The sequence below is a fragment of the Canis lupus genome, chromosome 38 (assembly GCF_003254725.2).
Source record: "Canis lupus dingo isolate Sandy chromosome 38, ASM325472v2, whole genome shotgun sequence".
Taxonomy (NCBI): domain Eukaryota; kingdom Metazoa; phylum Chordata; class Mammalia; order Carnivora; family Canidae; genus Canis; species Canis lupus.
This window is the reverse complement of record NC_064280.1, coordinates 11,496,766-11,514,738: the sequence shown is the minus strand read 5'-3', so window position 1 is coordinate 11,514,738 and position 17,973 is coordinate 11,496,766. Positions and strand designations below refer to the sequence as shown.

The following is a 17,973-nucleotide window of genomic DNA, read 5'->3' as shown; positions in this document are numbered from 1 at the left end:
ACAAATTATAAAAAAAAAAAAAAAAGATTTAAAAAAAAAAAAGTTATACCAAACAAATATGCAAAAACAAAACTGTAAAGCTTTTATTTGCCTTGCCTAAAGAGAATAAACACAACATGAGGAAAATAAGTACCCGTTTATTTATATACTATTTGACATATTCATCACAAAAAACAAATTCAGTATTCATAAATGATGAATTACCTAAAGACCTAACTGGAATCACTTTAGCTTCGTTTTTGTTTAAAAATACAGCCACAATTCACAAAAATATGCAATTCAGCCTTCTTACTAATTGCAAGAACTAATGACTTCTGTAACTCCAAAGGAATACATAGAAAATGTACAATACTTTTAAAGAAAATGTACAATTTTTCCTAAGCATTATATGGTCTGCAATTACCCACTTCGGCCACCAGATGGCAACATGTGTTATGACAGACAAATGGAAATAATCATTTTAATAAACTCTAAGCATTTACCAACACTGAGATATGAAATATAGATCCTTTTAGGAACTGTCAAACTGGACACAAAGCAGGGATTGCCAGCACTTTAAGAATGACAATATGCTGCTACATGGATGCAGACATATACTCAGCTCTTAATTGTTCAATAAAGAGATGCTGTATTGATTTAATGAGGTGAACAATGTGATTTTGTGATCATTAATTTAGAAATACAATAAAACTGTTATGTGATATAGTCTTTTGCAGAGATCATACTTCTACGTTATCTTTCTCTGTAAAAATTAGGGTACTATGAAATAAAGAGATGCTGAAAAAGAGTACAAGACTTGAGATAACGTTTTTGAGAATAACATTAGAAAATTTGATTCAATATGATATGCGATACTTCTGTTTTAAGTTAAAATTAAATACAAAGCTGAATATATATATATATATATATATATACTTTATGATTTTCCAAACAAGTAATACAAAAGTAAAAATATGTAAAACAAGACAGAATGAGCTCTGAAAAGCACTCCATCTTCTTCCTCCTGCTCACCGGACCAACACTATAAAATCAGGACAGCTATGCAAAGAATAGGATTATCTTCCACATTATAATCTCAAAAAAAAATAGTGGAACAATCATGCCTGATGACATTTTGAAACTTACTACATAAATACTGTACTTCAAATTTATGGGAATATATTAAACGTCAGAAAAACAAAAGAAGAGTCTAAAATTAGATCCAAGTATACATATAAACATAAAGAAAAATAAAGGAGGGCGTTCAAATTCAATGCAAAAGTATAATTTATGTGATATATAATCAGAACATAATTAGCTACTACCTACCTGAAAGAAAAGAAAATAGATTCCTAAATCTCACACGATAAAGCAAAAGTAAATTCCACGTGGATTAAAGATCTAAAGAGAAATGCAAGATCAAAGAGGGCAGCAATTTACACAACTCTGGAGCACCTGAGGGGTGCAGTTGGTTGAGCATCTATTGGACTCTGAATTTCAGCTCAGGTCCAGGTCTCAGCGTTGTGAGATCAAGCCCTGGTCAAGCCCCCTATCAGGCCTTTGTGCTCAGCACGGAGTCTCCTGGAGATTCCCTCTCTTTCTGCCCCTCCCATTCGTGCTGGCTGTCTCTCTCAAATAAACAAACCTTAAAAAAAAAAAAAAAGGAAACCACTACTCTTCATAAAAGTAAAGCCTGAGAATGTAGAAAATTAGAGAATCTAGTTGAGAACATACAGGGATTCCATGTACTATTTCATTTCTTAGGGTCTTAAATTTATTAATATAAAAAGCTGTGGAAAAACAACTTGTGGAAAAGATTATACTATTAAAATAATTTGAATATTTCTTTTGCAATCTTTTTATTGCCGCTGTGTTAAATGACTTAACTGTACATGAAGAAATAGAGTATGTCCTCAATTCTTTTTCTTTTGTCACTATACATATTAGAAAGCAAAAGGTCATGGTCAAAAGCAAACACAAAGAATGGGAAATGTAACAGCATCCTTCTTCTATTTGTCACCCAGTGAGTAAAACTGTGCAAAACTCCATGTCTCTGTCTGGCAAGCAGCAATCTTTAGCACTGCTGAGCAATAACATCAGCTATACCTGGAAAACTGATTATAATTATTACACAATTCCTCTGCAATTTATCAATAAAAATATGTACGTAATATTTAAGCAAATAAAAAGGTGAAGTCTAGAATAGTTTCCTCACATTATTTATTATTTTTTTTTAGTTTCCTCAATTTAGATCCGTAAGTTTAGTTCAAAACACTTCCTAAAAAAAAAATTCCTTCTTTCAAATCAGTCTTGCTTCATATATAAAAGTCATCCCCCAGGATACCCCGGTGGCTCAGTGGTTGAGCATCTGCCTTAGGCTCTAGGGTGTGGTCCTGGAGTCCTTGGATTGAGTCCCACACTGGGCTCCCCTTGGGGAACCTGTTTCTCCCTATACCTATGTCTCTGCCCCTCTCTCTGTGTGTCTCATGAATAAATAAAATCTTTAAAAAATAATAAAAGTCATCCTCCAAAGAAATCATCCAAAGTCATTTCCATAGCATTTACTAATTAAAATAAAAAACAGAATGCTCTCAAAATGAAGTTTGCACTGAATCCCTACTACAGTGAAAATATAAAGCAGAGGGATGCCTGGGTGACTCAGTGCCTTAGGCTCAGGTTGTGATCCCGGGATTCTGGGATCGAGTCCCACGTCGGGCTCCCCACAGGGAGCCTGCTTCTCCCTCTCCCTATGTCTCTGACTCTGTCTCTTATGAGCAAATAAATAAAATCTTAAAAAAAAAAAAAAAAAAAAAAAGAGAAAAGAAAAGAGAAAAAGCATAGATTACTGTTACAAAAGGCTTTTTTACACATATGGCAAACCTATCATAAAGTCAGATTAGAAAAGTCTATCTGGGATCTTTTAAAATGTCATCTGTAAACTTTAGAAGACATTTTAAATATTTTTAGTCTATTGTGGGTATTTTTAAAATCTAAACTTAGTAATGACAAATTGTTATATATTCTTTTATTTTTCAGCAGTTAAGTGGGATCACAGTCTAGGCTAGACTCCCACAACCACTATGACCATTCTATCATCAGTATCATTGTATACAGTGATTCTGAAATAAGAATCCTATCCCTTCTTCAATTTAAAAAACAGAATCACTAGTCTACACTCTTCCTAATTCTCTTTTAGTTTCTGAGCATGCAAGAATTAATAAAACCAAACTACCTTAAAAAAAAAAAAAAACTACCTCTGTGTAAGTCTCATACAATATAGATATTAAACTGTATCACTTCTGCCCACAACTGTCCCACTTCACTACCTCACTCCCAACTATTTGATAGTCATGAGGAGTGTAGAGTCTTACTATGTCCAACTACGGAGTACAAAGGACTGAAATCATTACAGACAGAAAAACAGGGCTCATGTTAATAATGCTGCCTAGTCATTTATTATAGTAGTTAAATGATTCAGAAACTGAACATAATAATAAGCAAAAAGAAATAACTTCAAGATACCTCCAGTGATATCACAGTTGATATCAAGTGGGAAGTAGACAAAGGCTATCAGTAATACTTACCAACTTAGTTACAAAAATAAAAACAAACTAAAGCTAGTGAAGAGATACAGAAGTGAGCAAAATATGCAGGAAAAAAATACAACGACTAGCCAACACTTAAGTCCATAAATATAAAATCACAATAATCATTTTTTAAAAAGATTTTATTTATTCATGAGAGACACAGGGAGAGAGGCAGAGATATAGGCAGAGGGAGAAGCAGGCTCCATGCAGGGAACCCGACGCAGGACTCGATCCTGGGACCATGAGATCACACCCTGAGCCAAAGGCAGACACTCAACCATTGAGCCACCCAGGCGTCCCAAAATCACAATAATTAAAAACGACCCCCTCTCCACAAGTAAACCATTACTAGTTCTACAGTACCTGTAACACACAGCAAAATGGGCATATGCAGCTACAATCCAGTTGTGATGGCCAGCTACTATGAGAACCTTTCGGGGATCCACAGGAAATCCTGTTGGGTTTAGAAAAAGAAGTATTTTAGGTTCTAAAGCAAGGGTTGGTAAACTATGGCCCGCCCATTGGCCGTTTCCAATCACTTCTACCTATCTGGATAAAGTTTTGCTGAAACACAGCCACGCGCATATGTTTCCATGTTGTCCTCGGCCGTTTCCACGCTGCAATGGCAGAGGTGAACAGTTCTGACAGAGCCTAAAATGTTTACTGTCTGCTTCTTTATATAAAAAGCTTGCCAACCCCTAGTCTAGAGATTGAGAGCAAACTGATATCACATACTTTTTAAGTAAAAATTATCTTACTGGAGACTTTTCAAGATATAAATATTAAAAAGAAAGATGAGGCAAAGATTACATTTTAAAAAACTAATTACTTGGTATTACTCAGAACTAAAAACATATGGTTTTTTTGGTTTTGGTTTTTTTTTTTTTTTTTGTCTGTTTCTGGGGTCTTTGCTTACCTAGCCGAACAGTCTCTTCCCCGGTTCCAGAGACAGCAGGCTGGGCTCCATTTCCCCGAGCTTCACCTTCTGTAGAATTTAGTCCATTCCTAGAGCCAGCAGAGGACCTAGTTGTGTTGTTTATTTTACGACTGGGAATACCTATAAAAAGAAATCATATGATACATTTATTTCTAAGTTTCAGGTACTAAAAATTCAAAATTTCACATTATAACAAAGAAACATATAAATGTGAATTTCACCACAGCCAAGCTACACCTTCCAATATAGCAATTTATGGTAAGTGATTTAATTATCATAAAAAACAACAAAATGAAAATGAAATAAATTCTTTTAACAGATTTCTGATACTTATCATGTTATATGTAATAAATAAAATAAAAATAATAAGTTTTACTTTATTATATTCCATTTTCAGCTAACTCTAGGTTCCTGACATAAGCCATTAATCATTAATCCATCCAGTCTGTCACCAGTGTTTATAGTACAGCTGCTTTGTGTTAGGTACAACATACTCATGGAAATTTCTTTACAGCCAAATTGCCCCTTGCTTCCAGTGTCTTTTATTTGACAGGTGAATCTTTTTTGGAAGGAAATCTTGCTCAGAAGCCCACCTTAACACAGGCAAAGGCAGAAGTCTCTCAGCTGACCAAGGCAGGGGCAAGGAGGACGCGCTGCACCTGCCTCTCTGCTGTACACTGACCTATCTCTCTGCACAGCTCCTGCGGTTCTACAGAAAGGACAGCCGACTGACAACCAGTCCTGGAACAAAGGGGCTGGCAAACTATGGGCCAGGGCTGTTGATGTCAACAGAGCTGCTCTGGTCTCATCTACTCACTTCCCCAGAAATGGCAGAATGGAGTGGTTGCCACACAGATGTTCTAGCTCGTGAGCCTGTCTGGCCTTTTACAGATAAGAAAAAGTTTGGCACATCCCTGCTCTGACATACAGGATAGTATGACTTCTGTTAAAGTTCTCGACATTTCTGGGATCTTTAGACCTGAGAAACTCAATCATCGAGGAAGAGACTTTCCTCTATGTATGCTTGTGCCTTGCTTACTGATTAAAAAAAAAATTTAAAGACTAAATAAAGTAGAAGTACCTGGTGGAGGCAAATAACCATGAAAAAGGACACTGCCGCAAGATGAGCGCTCCAATTCTTCACACAGGAGAAGCCTTCTTACTGAAAACATTTCAAAGCAAACTTGTCAAGAGTACATGCAAACAGAAAAATAGTACTCCATTTTTATTGTCTCTAGTTTGAGAGGGTAAGGAAAGAAAAGAAAATGTTTAAGTTAAATCTTAAATCAGTTGACATCTATTTACTATGAGAAACCACAAAATGTAAGAAGCACACTGAACTCATCCATCCAAAAATAGGACCTGGTATAAAATCCATTTCAGGAGGCAAGTTTGCTATGCGAAAGGCCAAATCATAAATACAAACTATCAGACAACACATACCTAGTGGAGTGATTCCATAAAATTCTGCTTCATGTCTGAGAACATTAATACTTACTCCCCTATAAAAAACAAAAACAAAAACAAATAAATGATATATATCCTCTAGCACCAGCAACTTAGTTTATCATCTGAAGCAGAAGGAAAAAGTACTAGGTTCTTAATGTGAACAAAGTCGTAAGGTTTTAAAATTTACTTTTCTCTTAAAATCTTTGTCATTTTAAAAAGCCTAAAAAAAAAAAAATTCATGCCAACAAAAATATTTCCTCACTTAAAAATCATTCCTATGTAGGTGAATTGGGTGACTGAGAGATTAGGGCTTCAAAGGATTAGTACAAGTAAATTATCAAGAAGTATCTAATAAAACAACCAAGAGTAGAAGCCATTCTTGTATGGCATTAACTGCTTTTCAATTTTCATAATTATTTCTATACATATTTTAAACTTCCCAGTTATACTATAAAGCTCCCTACAAGCACAATCTACTTCTATTTTTGTATACCTTGCACAGTGCTTGTTCACAATTAATTATGTAATAAATATTTGTTGAACTAAGAAATTCCTATCAATGACTCCTCATTAGAACAGAAATAAAAGCAAAATATAAAGCAAAAGTAGGGGGAAAAAGACTAGCCTTAAAAAGGGCTAGGCTAATCAGATGCTATAGTACAGGTAAACAATATGAAAATATTAAGTAAAAAGAAATTAAGAGTTTACAATACTAATGATTAATTTTAGGTTTCAGTTATAATCTGTCCTTACTTAAAAAATATTGCCTGGGCAGAAATTAGAGTGGGTATTACTACAAATCTCATGGAAATTAAAAGGACAACAAAGAAATAATATGAACAAATCTGTTTTTATAAATTTAATAACCTAGATGGAATGGACCAATTCCTTTAAAGATACAATTTGCTAAAACTCACACAAGAAATGAGACAATATGAATAAACCTATATCTAATAAAGGAAATGAATCAATAATTAATAATCTTCCAAAATGGAAAGCAACAGGCCCAGAAGCATTCACTAGTGAATTCTACCAAACATTTAAGGAAGAAATCATACCAATTCTCTATAATCTCTTTCAGAAGAAAGAAACAAAGGAATACTTCCTAACTCATTTTATGAGGTCGGCATTTTCGTAATACCAAAATCAAAGACATTACAAGAAAACTATAGACTAGTAGTATCTCTCATGAACACTGTGCAAAAATTCTCAACAATGCCATAAAGCAAGAAAACTGAAATAAAGGTACACAGATTAGAAAGGAAGACACAACTGTTATTCACAGATGACATGATTATCTATGGTGAAAACCCAAAAGAACAGACAAACATCTCCTGGAACTAATAAATGATTATAGTAAGGTTGCAGGATACAAGGTTAGTATAAAAAAGTCAATTGCTATGTACCAATAATGAACAATGTAATTTAAAATTAAGAAAACAATACCATTTACATTAGCACCAAAAAGAAATTAAAATACTTAGGTATAAATCTAACAAAAATATGTAAGATCTATATGAAGCAACCTACATAACGCTAATGAACAAAATCAAAGAACCAAGTAAATGGAAAGGTATTCCATATTCAAGGGTTGGATTACTCAGTATTATTAAGACGTCAGTTCCTCCCAGCTTCATCTAAAATTCAATTAAATCCTAGTCAAAATTCTAGCAAGTTATTTTATAGATAATGATAAACTGATTTTAAAGTTTATATGGAGGGCACCTGGGTGGCTCGGATGGGTAAGCATCGCCTTCAACCCAGGTCATGATCCCAGGGTCCTGGATCAAGTGCCTTATAGGGCTCCCTGCTCATCGGGGAACATGCTTCTTCTCACCTTCCCTCTGCCATTCCCCCTGCTTGTGCTCTCTCTCTGTCAAATAGATAAATAAAATCTCAAAAAAAAAATTTCTATGGAGTCAAGACTCAATAGGAGAATAAAGTTGGAGGACTGCCAATATTCAACTACAAGATTTACCATAAAGCTATAGTAATCAAAACAATGTGGTATCAGTGAAAGAAAAAACAATCTGAAAAGCCCATACTCTATATTATTCCCTGTATATGACATTCCAGAAAAGGCAAAATTATGGAGATAGTAAAAAAGATCAATGGTTGCATGGAGTGGGAATCAACGGGCACAGCACAAAAGATATTTAGGGTAGTACAGTAATAAAATGATGGACATGGGTCATTTCACAGTTGTCTAAACTCACAGAATGCACAACACCTTGAGTTAACTATCATGTAAACTATGAGCTTTGGGTGGTTTATGATGTGTCACTATAGGTTCATCTTTGGTTAAAAAAAAAAAAAAAAATCCATTCCAGTGAGTGATGTCGATAACGGGGGAGGCTATGCATGTGTGGGAGCTGGAGATACATGGGAGATCTCTATATCTTACTCTCAATTTTGCTGTAAACCTAAAACTCTTCTAAAAAAAGGTCTTCAAAAAGAGAGAAAAAATTCCCTGTGTTTAATAAACACATGCAACTGCAATATTAAATTGCTTTTATTTGTCAAATTGGTTGGGACTGGTTTAACACAAAAACAGTTACAACTTTCTTATTCTGTTTCAAAACCATTTGTGTTAACAGTACAATAGTACTGGCTAATTACAAGGTAGCTCAGGACACAATAGTTCTTGAGAAACTCCAGTCTCCTGAGGAGGACAAGAAAACAAATATGGTAAGTTATACACAGTGTGATAAGGGCAACACAAGAATTTGATGGCAGGCAGAGAATTAAAACACAGTATTTTTTTTTTTTTAAGATTTTATTTATTTATGAGAGAGACAGAGAGGGAGAGAGAAAGAGAGGCAGAGACACAGGCAGAGGGAGAAGCAGGCTCCATTCAGGGAGCCCGACAACATGGGACTCAATCCCAGGTCTCCAGGATCAAGCCCTGGGCCGTAGGCGGTGCTAAACCGCTAAGCCACCCGGGCTGCCCAAAACACAGGATTTTTAAAATTCTTTCCTATCTTCTTTTGAAAGGTACTGCTGGTGGCTCAGCGGTTTAGCGCCGCCTACGGCCCAGGGTGTGATCCTGGAGACCTGGGATTGAGTCCCACGTCGTCGGGCTCCCTGAATGGAGCCTGCTTCTCCTCCTGCCTGTGTGTCTGCCTCTCTGTGTGTCTCATGAATAAATAAAATCTTAAAAAAAAAAAAAAAAAAAGGTACTACTCAGAAAATTTTAATTTGCTAGGCTTCTTTAAATAAAATAAGGCAACAACTTATAAGTAGAGCACTCAATAAATACAAATATTTTTACTTCTAGCTAATTCTGCTTTCCTGAATAATCTAAATTGTGTATCAGTCAACTAGGATACTGACTAGAAGTAAAGTTAGGCTTCTTTGATCAAATGCTATGTGTCAAAATAACTTTACTCAAGAAGTAGTAGGTAACTTATTTGCTGTCTCCATCAAGAAAAAAACAAAAGCTCCAATTAACTACTTTATATTTTATTCATTCAATAAATACCTATTGAAAAGCTACTATATGTACTATTTTAACACTGGAAAAATCACAGGAAACAAACCAGACTAAAAAATTATCGTCACCTTTAAGGAGCTCAAATTCCAGTGAATGAAAGCCAAAAATTATACAGTATTATAGAGAAGCAGGTCAAATAAACAGGTTTTTTTTCAATTTTTTAAAAAGATTTTATTTTTAAGTAATCTCTACACCCAATGTGGGACTCGAACTCACAACCCTGAGATCAAAGAGTCACATGTTCTACCGACTGAGCCAAACAGGCACCCCTAAACAATTAGAATTTTAAAAACTCTATGTATAAAAGTATAAAGAGATCCTCAGTAAAAGTTCACTGGGAATATACTGAATAAAAGAACAATAAAAAACAAATTAGACTGTAAATTCTTGGTAGGAATACAGACTACAGCAAAGTTAAAGAAATTACTTAAGTGGTCATTGATTTATCTACAAAAACCCACGTTAGATCCTGGAAATAGAGAGTACAATGCTTGCTGTGTTGGAATTTACAGTCAAAAAGAAGAGAGACTAATGAAAATGGAATATATGTAAGGAATGCTGTAGTAGTGGCAGGACAGGTAGCCATGAAGACCTGTATCAGGTGGACACAACAAAGATCACTGAAGAAGTCAGGATTAAGCCAAGACCAGAAAGCGGTGAAACAATAAAAGCGAGCAAGAGAAATTACGCAGGCGCAAGATGATAGAGAGCCTTAAGGAACAACAAAGTCCCAAATCCCTAGCCGTTAATCCAAGCACATACTAAAAAGGAGTTTTAAGCAGAGTAGCAACCAGATAAGATTTATACTTTTAGAAAATTATTTTGGCTACAGTGTGGAAAATGAATTAGAGGAAAGGAGGAATGAAGGCAGGAAAGTGTTTAGGAAGCTGTTGACAGTAGTCTAGAGGAAGAGAAGATGGTGGCCTCTATCTGGGAGTTTAATTCTGAGGTAACTTTCAAGCAAAAATAACCTGGGGGCTTTCGGGCTTTCTCTTCACAAAATATACTAAAACCACATCACTAAGAATTTACTCTAAAAGAATGCATTTCTTACCGTAAGTCTAGTTCTTTTGTCCGAAGAAAATTTAAAATGGGTGCAAATGCTGCTGGATCTCGATCAATAAATATCTGGAAATAAAGAATTGTTTTATTTGTTTTTAAGGCATTGTTCTTTTTGCAAATTATAAATTTAACTTTAATATGTGTAACACAACTGTAGGGAACAAATACTGAATTATTTAAATACTATATTTACTTGATTCCACTCTTAAATTTGAATGTTTCTAAAGCTGGAATGCAGTTTTAACTGTATGCATTCAATGCAGTATTAGCTCCCCACCCCAAAAACCTCTTAGTATATTGATAATAGTGTAATTTGTAGGAAAAATGGCATCTATTATTGATATCTTTGGTAAGAGTGACACCTGAGGGAAAATTTTTATCTGAAATATACTAGAATTCAGTAAATACTTCCAGAACATCATAAATAACTCCTTATGTTATCATTAAGTATTGGTGACAGTGATTGTGACTTATATAATTTGTGATTCATATGTGAATCATTAGAACAACAATGTACTTTTATAATACACACAGTGGTAATCAAGCAAAGACAATATTGCACATTGCTGTAAAAACTGTAAAAGAGGGGTGCCTGAGTGACTCAGTCAGTTATGGGTCTGTTTTTAGCTCAGATCATGATCTCAGGGTCCTGAGATCGAGCCTCCCATCAGGCTGGGCTCCCTGTTCAGCAGGGAGTCTGCTTCTCCTTTTCCCTCTGCCCCCGCCTCTCTCCCAGCTCTCACTTTCATTCTCTCAAATAAAAAAAATAAAAAAAATAAAAAATCTTAAAAAAAAAATTGGAAAAGAATATTATTCTCATAACACTTTTACATCCCATTATCTCAATTTCCTCAAGAGCTAGGTAGGGATGGGAGATAACAAAAAAACATTTCTTGGGTTTCTTGGGCAACTGTAAAAGAGGGGTGCCGGGTGGCTCAGTGGTTTAGTGCCGCCTTCAGCCCAGGGCGTGGTCCTGGAGACCCAGGATAGAGTCCCATGTCAGGGTCCCTGAATGGAGCCTGCTTCTCCCTCTGCCTGTGTCTCTGCCTCTCTTTCCTCTCTCTCTCTCTCTGTGTCTCTCATGAATAAATAAAATCTTTTAAAAAATTCATTAAAACCATAGAATACATACCAAGAAAATAAAGTGCTTTAGAAAATATGAAATATATAATTGATAATTTTCTTCAGGAACGTATACTAACACTATTTTGAATCAATTATAAAAATCTGAACCATAAAACTGAACACTTTTTAAAGCTTAGGTTAGTCAATTAGATAGGGGAATGACAGCTTAATAGTAAAGCTCTTTTTATACTATGATTACATTTATACAATGAATGAGGCTGTTCTAGCTTCATAAATTCTTGCTTTTGTTTTTATTAGAATAAGAGGTTGGAGAAGCACCACAGATCAGTGGAGATCTTACTACTGATGGCTTTTTTATAATCTCATATGGACATACTTGTTTTTGCTGCCTTATTTCATCTCCAGATCCCATGACAGCAAATAAATACCTTTGGCTAGTTTGTTGCCTCCAAACAGAAAGATCTTTTTTTTTTTTGGTTTTGAGAGTACTAGCCATTTACATTCAATGTTGCACGCAGCATAACTGCTTTTTACATTCATAAGCCAATATTTTTGTAGTAAAACCTAATAGTTCTTTCTTTCCCTCATTTCTCCATAGCTGCACAAATTCTTAAGATTATTCTCCAAAATAAAGAAATCGTAGGGTTTACTAATTTACAATATCTTACCATTCTAATTCAATAATCAAAATATTTTAGTATTTATATTCATTCATCTATTTATTGCTAAAGTTTTAATTACTGATTAAAAGTATTTCCTGACAATGTAAGCTCATATCCTTAAATCTAATCATAAATAATTAAAATGCTATATAACTTCCACTTAGAGTTCTCTTCTATTAATTACAGAAGAACTATATACTACAAGAAACACTTTTTAAGTATATATGTCACTTTCATTTAGTGGTTATTAAAAGATTAGTTTTCCTATCTGTTTTCTTAGAGTCACTATACAATAAGGGTCAAGCATTATAAGCATTAGTTGATTCAATTTAGGAACATATATCAACATCTTATACTCACAGCACCAGTTTCATCTCGAAGTGTTGAAATTCTTCCACTCAGCAAACTAAAAGACATGAACAATAAGCCAGAGTTAGTTCTACAGTCTGAGTATGAATAAAAAATGCACTAATTCTGTATCAACAATCAAAGACCAACACAAATGAATCATCCTATCTCCAAAGGAAAATAAAAAATTTTAAATTCTAAGAGCTAAGATTTTTTATTCAAGAAATAAAAACATTAATTTAACTAGAAAAAGGAAATTTTTATCATTTTAATGATCAAGTTCTTAAAAAATGGTATTAAATATATGAAATACCTGGAAAAAAAAGAATCTGGAATCCACATAAGAGTTTGTCTTGAGGTACTAAATCTGCAATTAAAAATTATCTGGTATTATAAATGAGGATTTGAAATTTCAGTGTTCATTAACCTGCTTTAATATGCCGACTAATAAATTACAAGTTGTTGCACAGCTATAGCTATATCAATTATGTATATTTATTATTTTAAAATTTTGCCACTTTCAATTCAGAGTTAAGATTATTCAAAGAGCTCTCAACGAAATCAAATAACTAACTCACTGACAAATAACGCTTCTTAAAACACTACTTTCCAGCATGGCTATCTGGTGAAAAATCAACAATAAGCCCATCACAACAAGTCCAAACTTCTCAACATGACATTCAAAATTATCCTCAGATCCCATTTCATCTCTTCCACATGAATGTTTTCTCATCTAATAAGATAGTACTTCAATACCCCAGACAGTTCATGCTTACTACCATTTCAGTATCTTTATCTCCACTTGAGCAACCTCTTCATGTCCAAATTCCATCTATTTTCTTGATACCACTCAGGTTTTCCCTTCTCCTTAATGGCTTTTCCAAATATTCTATCCTATAGTAGCTTTTTGAGCTTTTACTGCATTCATTCCTTCAAAAACTGCTCAGTAAATAACTCATTGTTCTGAGGTTAACTGCCATTTGATCAAGTCCAAATTGTCTTATTACCACCAATTCTGGAGGGGACTTTTATCACAGACTAGGTGACAGACAACCTATGCATTATTTTACTCTCTGTTGCCATCACCCTGTGTCCTCACACAGAGAGCCTAAAAGACTTGTTTTTCTCCACATTCATTATCTAGCATTATATGACTGTTTTAAAGCAGTCTCAACCCATTAAGCAATTAAGAAAGGATCTAAGTATTCAAGAAACCATAGCAAATTTTCCCAAGTGCATATTTTAGCAGAATCTTAAAAAATGAGGAACAGATTACAACTAGCCAAGGTAAACGGACTTGGCCAAATAAATAAAAGCAAGTCCAGTAAATGGCAAACTGAAGGATACAAGGATCCACTGCAAAAACAAAAAACAAAACAAAACAAAAACCCTGTATTCTGAAAGCTAACAAATTAATTTCCAAATAAAGTCATTATAATTTGTGATCTTTCATGTTTACTGACTGTTCAGCAAATTGTTTGCCAGATAACTCAAATTTTGTGTTACTTAGAAAATTACACAGGTCTGCTTACAGTTTATTAGCAATTTCAATTATAATCAGCAGTTTGGGTAGGTTTAGTAATCTGAAATCTCTGGGCAGAGCCACTAGATCTTCACCCACACCAATTTTTTCTTTATTCAAACAAGAAGGCGGCAAATGGGGAAAAACAAAAACAAAAAAAAACTCACAGATCTTCAAAACTAAGTTCCAAGTATGACTTTATAAAAATGATGTTTAAAATCACATATGATAAGCATAATTTTCTGCAACATATATGAAAGCCTCTTCTAATGTTTTTTATCACATACCCACAGTGGGCCAAGTAAAGGGCGATGTCCAATCTGTTCTCAGCAAAAATGTCACTAAAAACATTAGCATATCCACATTTAGACTCTTGCCATTTGCCTCTAACTTGGAAGCAATCTAATTAAAATTATTTATTCTGCAATGTTACCATGCCATCAACCCTTGCATTTCTCATTACTTCAAATTCCTTGATCAATCCTATAAGATTGGTGTTATTATTGTCATTTACATCTTATGAAAACTAAGCACTAAAAAATAACTTGTCCTAGGATGCTGAGCTAGTTAGAGTTTAAGCCTGGGAACTGGTACCCACATATCTGCATGATTCCAAAGTCCTTTGTCTCTAAGTCCCCCACTAGCTGGTCCCAAACCTTTCTCGTGAGGCTTCAAATCATACTCATTCATAACAGAATTAATCACAAATAGAGTCATATTAGGTTTCTTTCACTTCTTTAGTGTTTTTTTTTTTGTAAACAATGTCAATCCTAAATGCAATCTCATCTCCTCCGCTTCCTGAATCACTCACAAAGCATTAAATAAATCATAAAAAAAAATTGCTCATTTTTATAATTCGAGTATTTCCAATTTCATATCCTTCCTCTCTTGGAGTGGGTGAGGGGAAAGACCTTACCCTGTAGCATATGCTTCTCTGCTCACAATATACTCTCCTGAGTTTTACTCTATCACCCCAGAGCCTGCGTCCATTCTATGCCACAGGTGGTTCTCCCAGCGGCAATTGCTCAACTTTAATGACAATGAAATCAGGATCTTTTTTTTTTCTTTACAATGGTTTAAGTGACTGTGTTAATATGTTTTGCACAACACAGAGATGACTTCTGGATCCCTTCCAGCTCTAAAACACTCCAAGAGTATATGATTCAAAGTAACTCAAGAAAATATCCTCAGCATACAGGGAGTCCTACGTTCTATTTTTTGTAAAGGCCATGTCATTACTTTTTTTTATAAACTATGTTATCCTAGCAAATTTAAAGTCTGTGGTTTTATTTCTCATTCCTAACAACATTCATGTCTTCTAAATTGTTCAATCTAATAATACGTTCACCTTATTTTGTATTCTTTGCTAATATCATCACTTAGGAAACTTAGAACCTGTTACCATCAAGTTCCATACACAGTAAAAGAAAATAAAATGTTCCAGCTCCAAGATGGCTGCCTTTTAGGATTTAAAAGTATAAAATGAATTCTACAGTCATTAACAGGAATTCACTCATTATTAAACCACCCACTCTCAATATACAGTAAATAATAATACATTTAATTTTTATCATAATGGTGTATGTCCTTTAAAATACCTGAAAAGATTGCAGCAATCTACGGAAATTAGGGCTGTGTGCAGGGATTTTAAGGGGCTATAGTGCTGCTCCTCAGCATTAACAAACACTGAACGCCAGCTCTTGTGGGTTATTCCATTCTTTGCATCCAGAAATTACCAAACCTGCAAAAATGTCATGTGATTTTAGGGGGGGAAAAGTCCATTTCCTACATCGGGAGCCATAGACCTTCAGAAGATGGGTATCCCATCTTACACTGCTAAGCAGTTGTGCTTCCCGGTGCTCGGGAAAAGAAAGAACAGGAAGGGATGAAGAATTACTGTTTCTTGCATTGCATTCTCTAGCACACTTAGAAAATGACTGAATGTTTAGGATTAAAACCCGACACATCTTATGCCTCCGGCTCACACTGCTGCTGTTCCGCGTTTAAAAAAATACTGGTCAGGTCTTGGGTGTCGAAACCCAGGGATATTCTGGAAGGACCTCGTCGTTCGTCTCCTACCAAGCTTGAGCCTCACCAACCCCTTCCTTCCAACAGAGCTGGCAAAGTCCCATTTCTGAGAAGGGTGAGTCATAAACCATAGCGAATCCACAAAAACTGACCCCCCCCCCCCCCGCCCCCCGAGCTCAATAAAAGGCAGAGGCAGGGAGCCGAAGGCCGGGAGAGGAGGAGGAGGAGGAGGAGGGGAGGGGGCCACGTGCGCGCCAGGCCGCGCAGGGCCAACCCCCGCAACCGCCGCAACCGCAGCTCCCGACCCGCGCTTCAAGGCCCCGCGCGCAGACCCTGAGCACCCGACCCCGCGCTCCCGCCTCAGGGGGCACCGAGGCGGCGGCAGGCTGCGGCGCAAGGGCCAAGCCACAAGGCCGGGCTTCCGCAGAGCGCGCCCAAGTACGCTCGCTCCCGTGCCCGAGCCTGAGCGCCTGGAACGAGGCGGCGGGGGGCAGGGCTGGCGTCCGAGGAGGGCGGCCCCGGCGCCCCCGCCCCCTCGCCCCTCCCCTCCCGGGGCACCGACCTCCGCTCCGCCCCGCGCCCCCGCCTGCCCCACCCGCTCGCCTCCCACCTACGCTCGTCCCCGTCCCCCCGGACACCCAGTTCCCCCCGACACCCGGTCCCCCCCGACACCGGTTCCCCCCGACACCGGTTCCCCCCCGACACCGGTTCCCCCCAGACACCAGGACCCCCACGACACCCGGTTCCCCCCCCGACATCGGGTCCCCCCCGACACCCGGTCCCCCCGACACCGGTTCCCCCCCGACACCCGGTTCCCCCCCCGACATCGGGTCCCCCCCCGACACCCGGTCCCCCCGACACCGGTTCCCCCCCGACACCGGGACCCCCACGACACCCGGTTCCCCCCCGACACCCGGTTCCCCCCACGACACCCGGTTCCCCCCCCGACATCGGGTCCCCCCCCGACACCCGGTCCCCCCGACACCGGTTCCCCCCCGACACCGGTTCCCCCCCGACACCGGGACCCCCCCGACACCCGGTTCCCCCCCGACACCGGGTCCCCCCGACAGCCGTCCCCGCCCCCCGCAGCGGCCCCGCGGCCCTCCCCGCCGACTCACCTGGTCCCCCCCACGTTCAGCTGCACGATCTCGGCGCTGCCGGCCGCCGCCGCGGCGAAGCTGCCGCAGTGCCCTCCCGCCATCTCCGGCGGCTCCGGCCGCGCACGCCGCCCGCCCTCCCCGGCCGGGGCCGTGGGGCCCGAGGCGGCGGCGGCGGCGGCGGCGGCGGCGGCGGGAGCCCGAGGCGGCGGCGGGGGCGGCGGCGGCGGCGGCGGGGGCGGGGGCGGCAGGGCCAGCGGGGCGGCGGCGGCGGCGGCCGGAGGGCGGGAGGGGCGCGGGGCCTCCCCCACCTTCGCGGCGGCGGGGCCGAGCTCCCGGGCGGCCGCCTGGTCCCCTCCGCTCCCGCGGCGCCGGGGGGCGGCCCGGCCTCCGCCTCTCCCGGCCTCCAGGCCGCAGGGCCGGCGCGGGCCTGTCCTAGCGCTCGGCAGCCGCCGCCGCCGCCGCCGCCACCGCCACGGCGGCCGCCGCAGCCGCAGCCTGCGCGGGACGAGGGGTCGCCGCTGGGGACAAAACACCGCCGCGCTCAGCGCTTCGCCCGCGGCGGCGGCAGGAAGGGCGGGGAGGAGCTTCGCGGCCGCGGCGCGCGGGGACGTGGGGAACGAGCTGCGGCCCCCCTGCCCCCTGCCCGCCGCCCCGCGGCCCCCCGGCCCCCCGGCCCCCCGGCCCCCCGACCCCCTGCCCGCCGCCCTCCTCCAGCGGCCC

At 39.2% G+C, this 17,973-nt stretch overlaps 1 protein-coding gene across 3 annotated transcripts in view; it reads right to left on the bottom strand.

The window, feature by feature from the left end:
* The window catches only part of KCTD3 (potassium channel tetramerization domain containing 3), a 55,096-nt gene extending 37,669 nt beyond the window's left edge, over positions 1-17,427 (bottom strand). Inside the window, exons 1-8 of one of the 3 annotated variants that reach the window (XM_025421011.3) lie at positions 17,272-17,427; positions 12,917-12,970; positions 12,616-12,661; positions 10,500-10,573; positions 5,947-6,005; positions 5,585-5,665; positions 4,483-4,623; positions 3,930-4,020 (exon numbers count right to left, since the gene is read on the bottom strand). In XM_025421011.3, coding sequence (XP_025276796.3) covers positions 3,930-4,020; positions 4,483-4,623; positions 5,585-5,665; positions 5,947-6,005; positions 10,500-10,573; positions 12,616-12,661; positions 12,917-12,970; positions 17,272-17,354 — 629 coding nt within the window. In that variant the 5' untranslated portion in view covers positions 17,355-17,427. Of the gene's footprint in view, positions 1-3,929; positions 4,021-4,482; positions 4,624-5,584; positions 5,666-5,946; positions 6,006-10,499; positions 10,574-12,615; positions 12,662-12,916; positions 12,971-15,723; positions 16,303-17,271 lie in introns of those variants that run through there. The other 2 variants (XM_025421010.3, XM_025421012.3) reach the window with 2 other exon arrangements.
* Between the last annotated feature and the right edge of the window lie 546 nt (positions 17,428-17,973).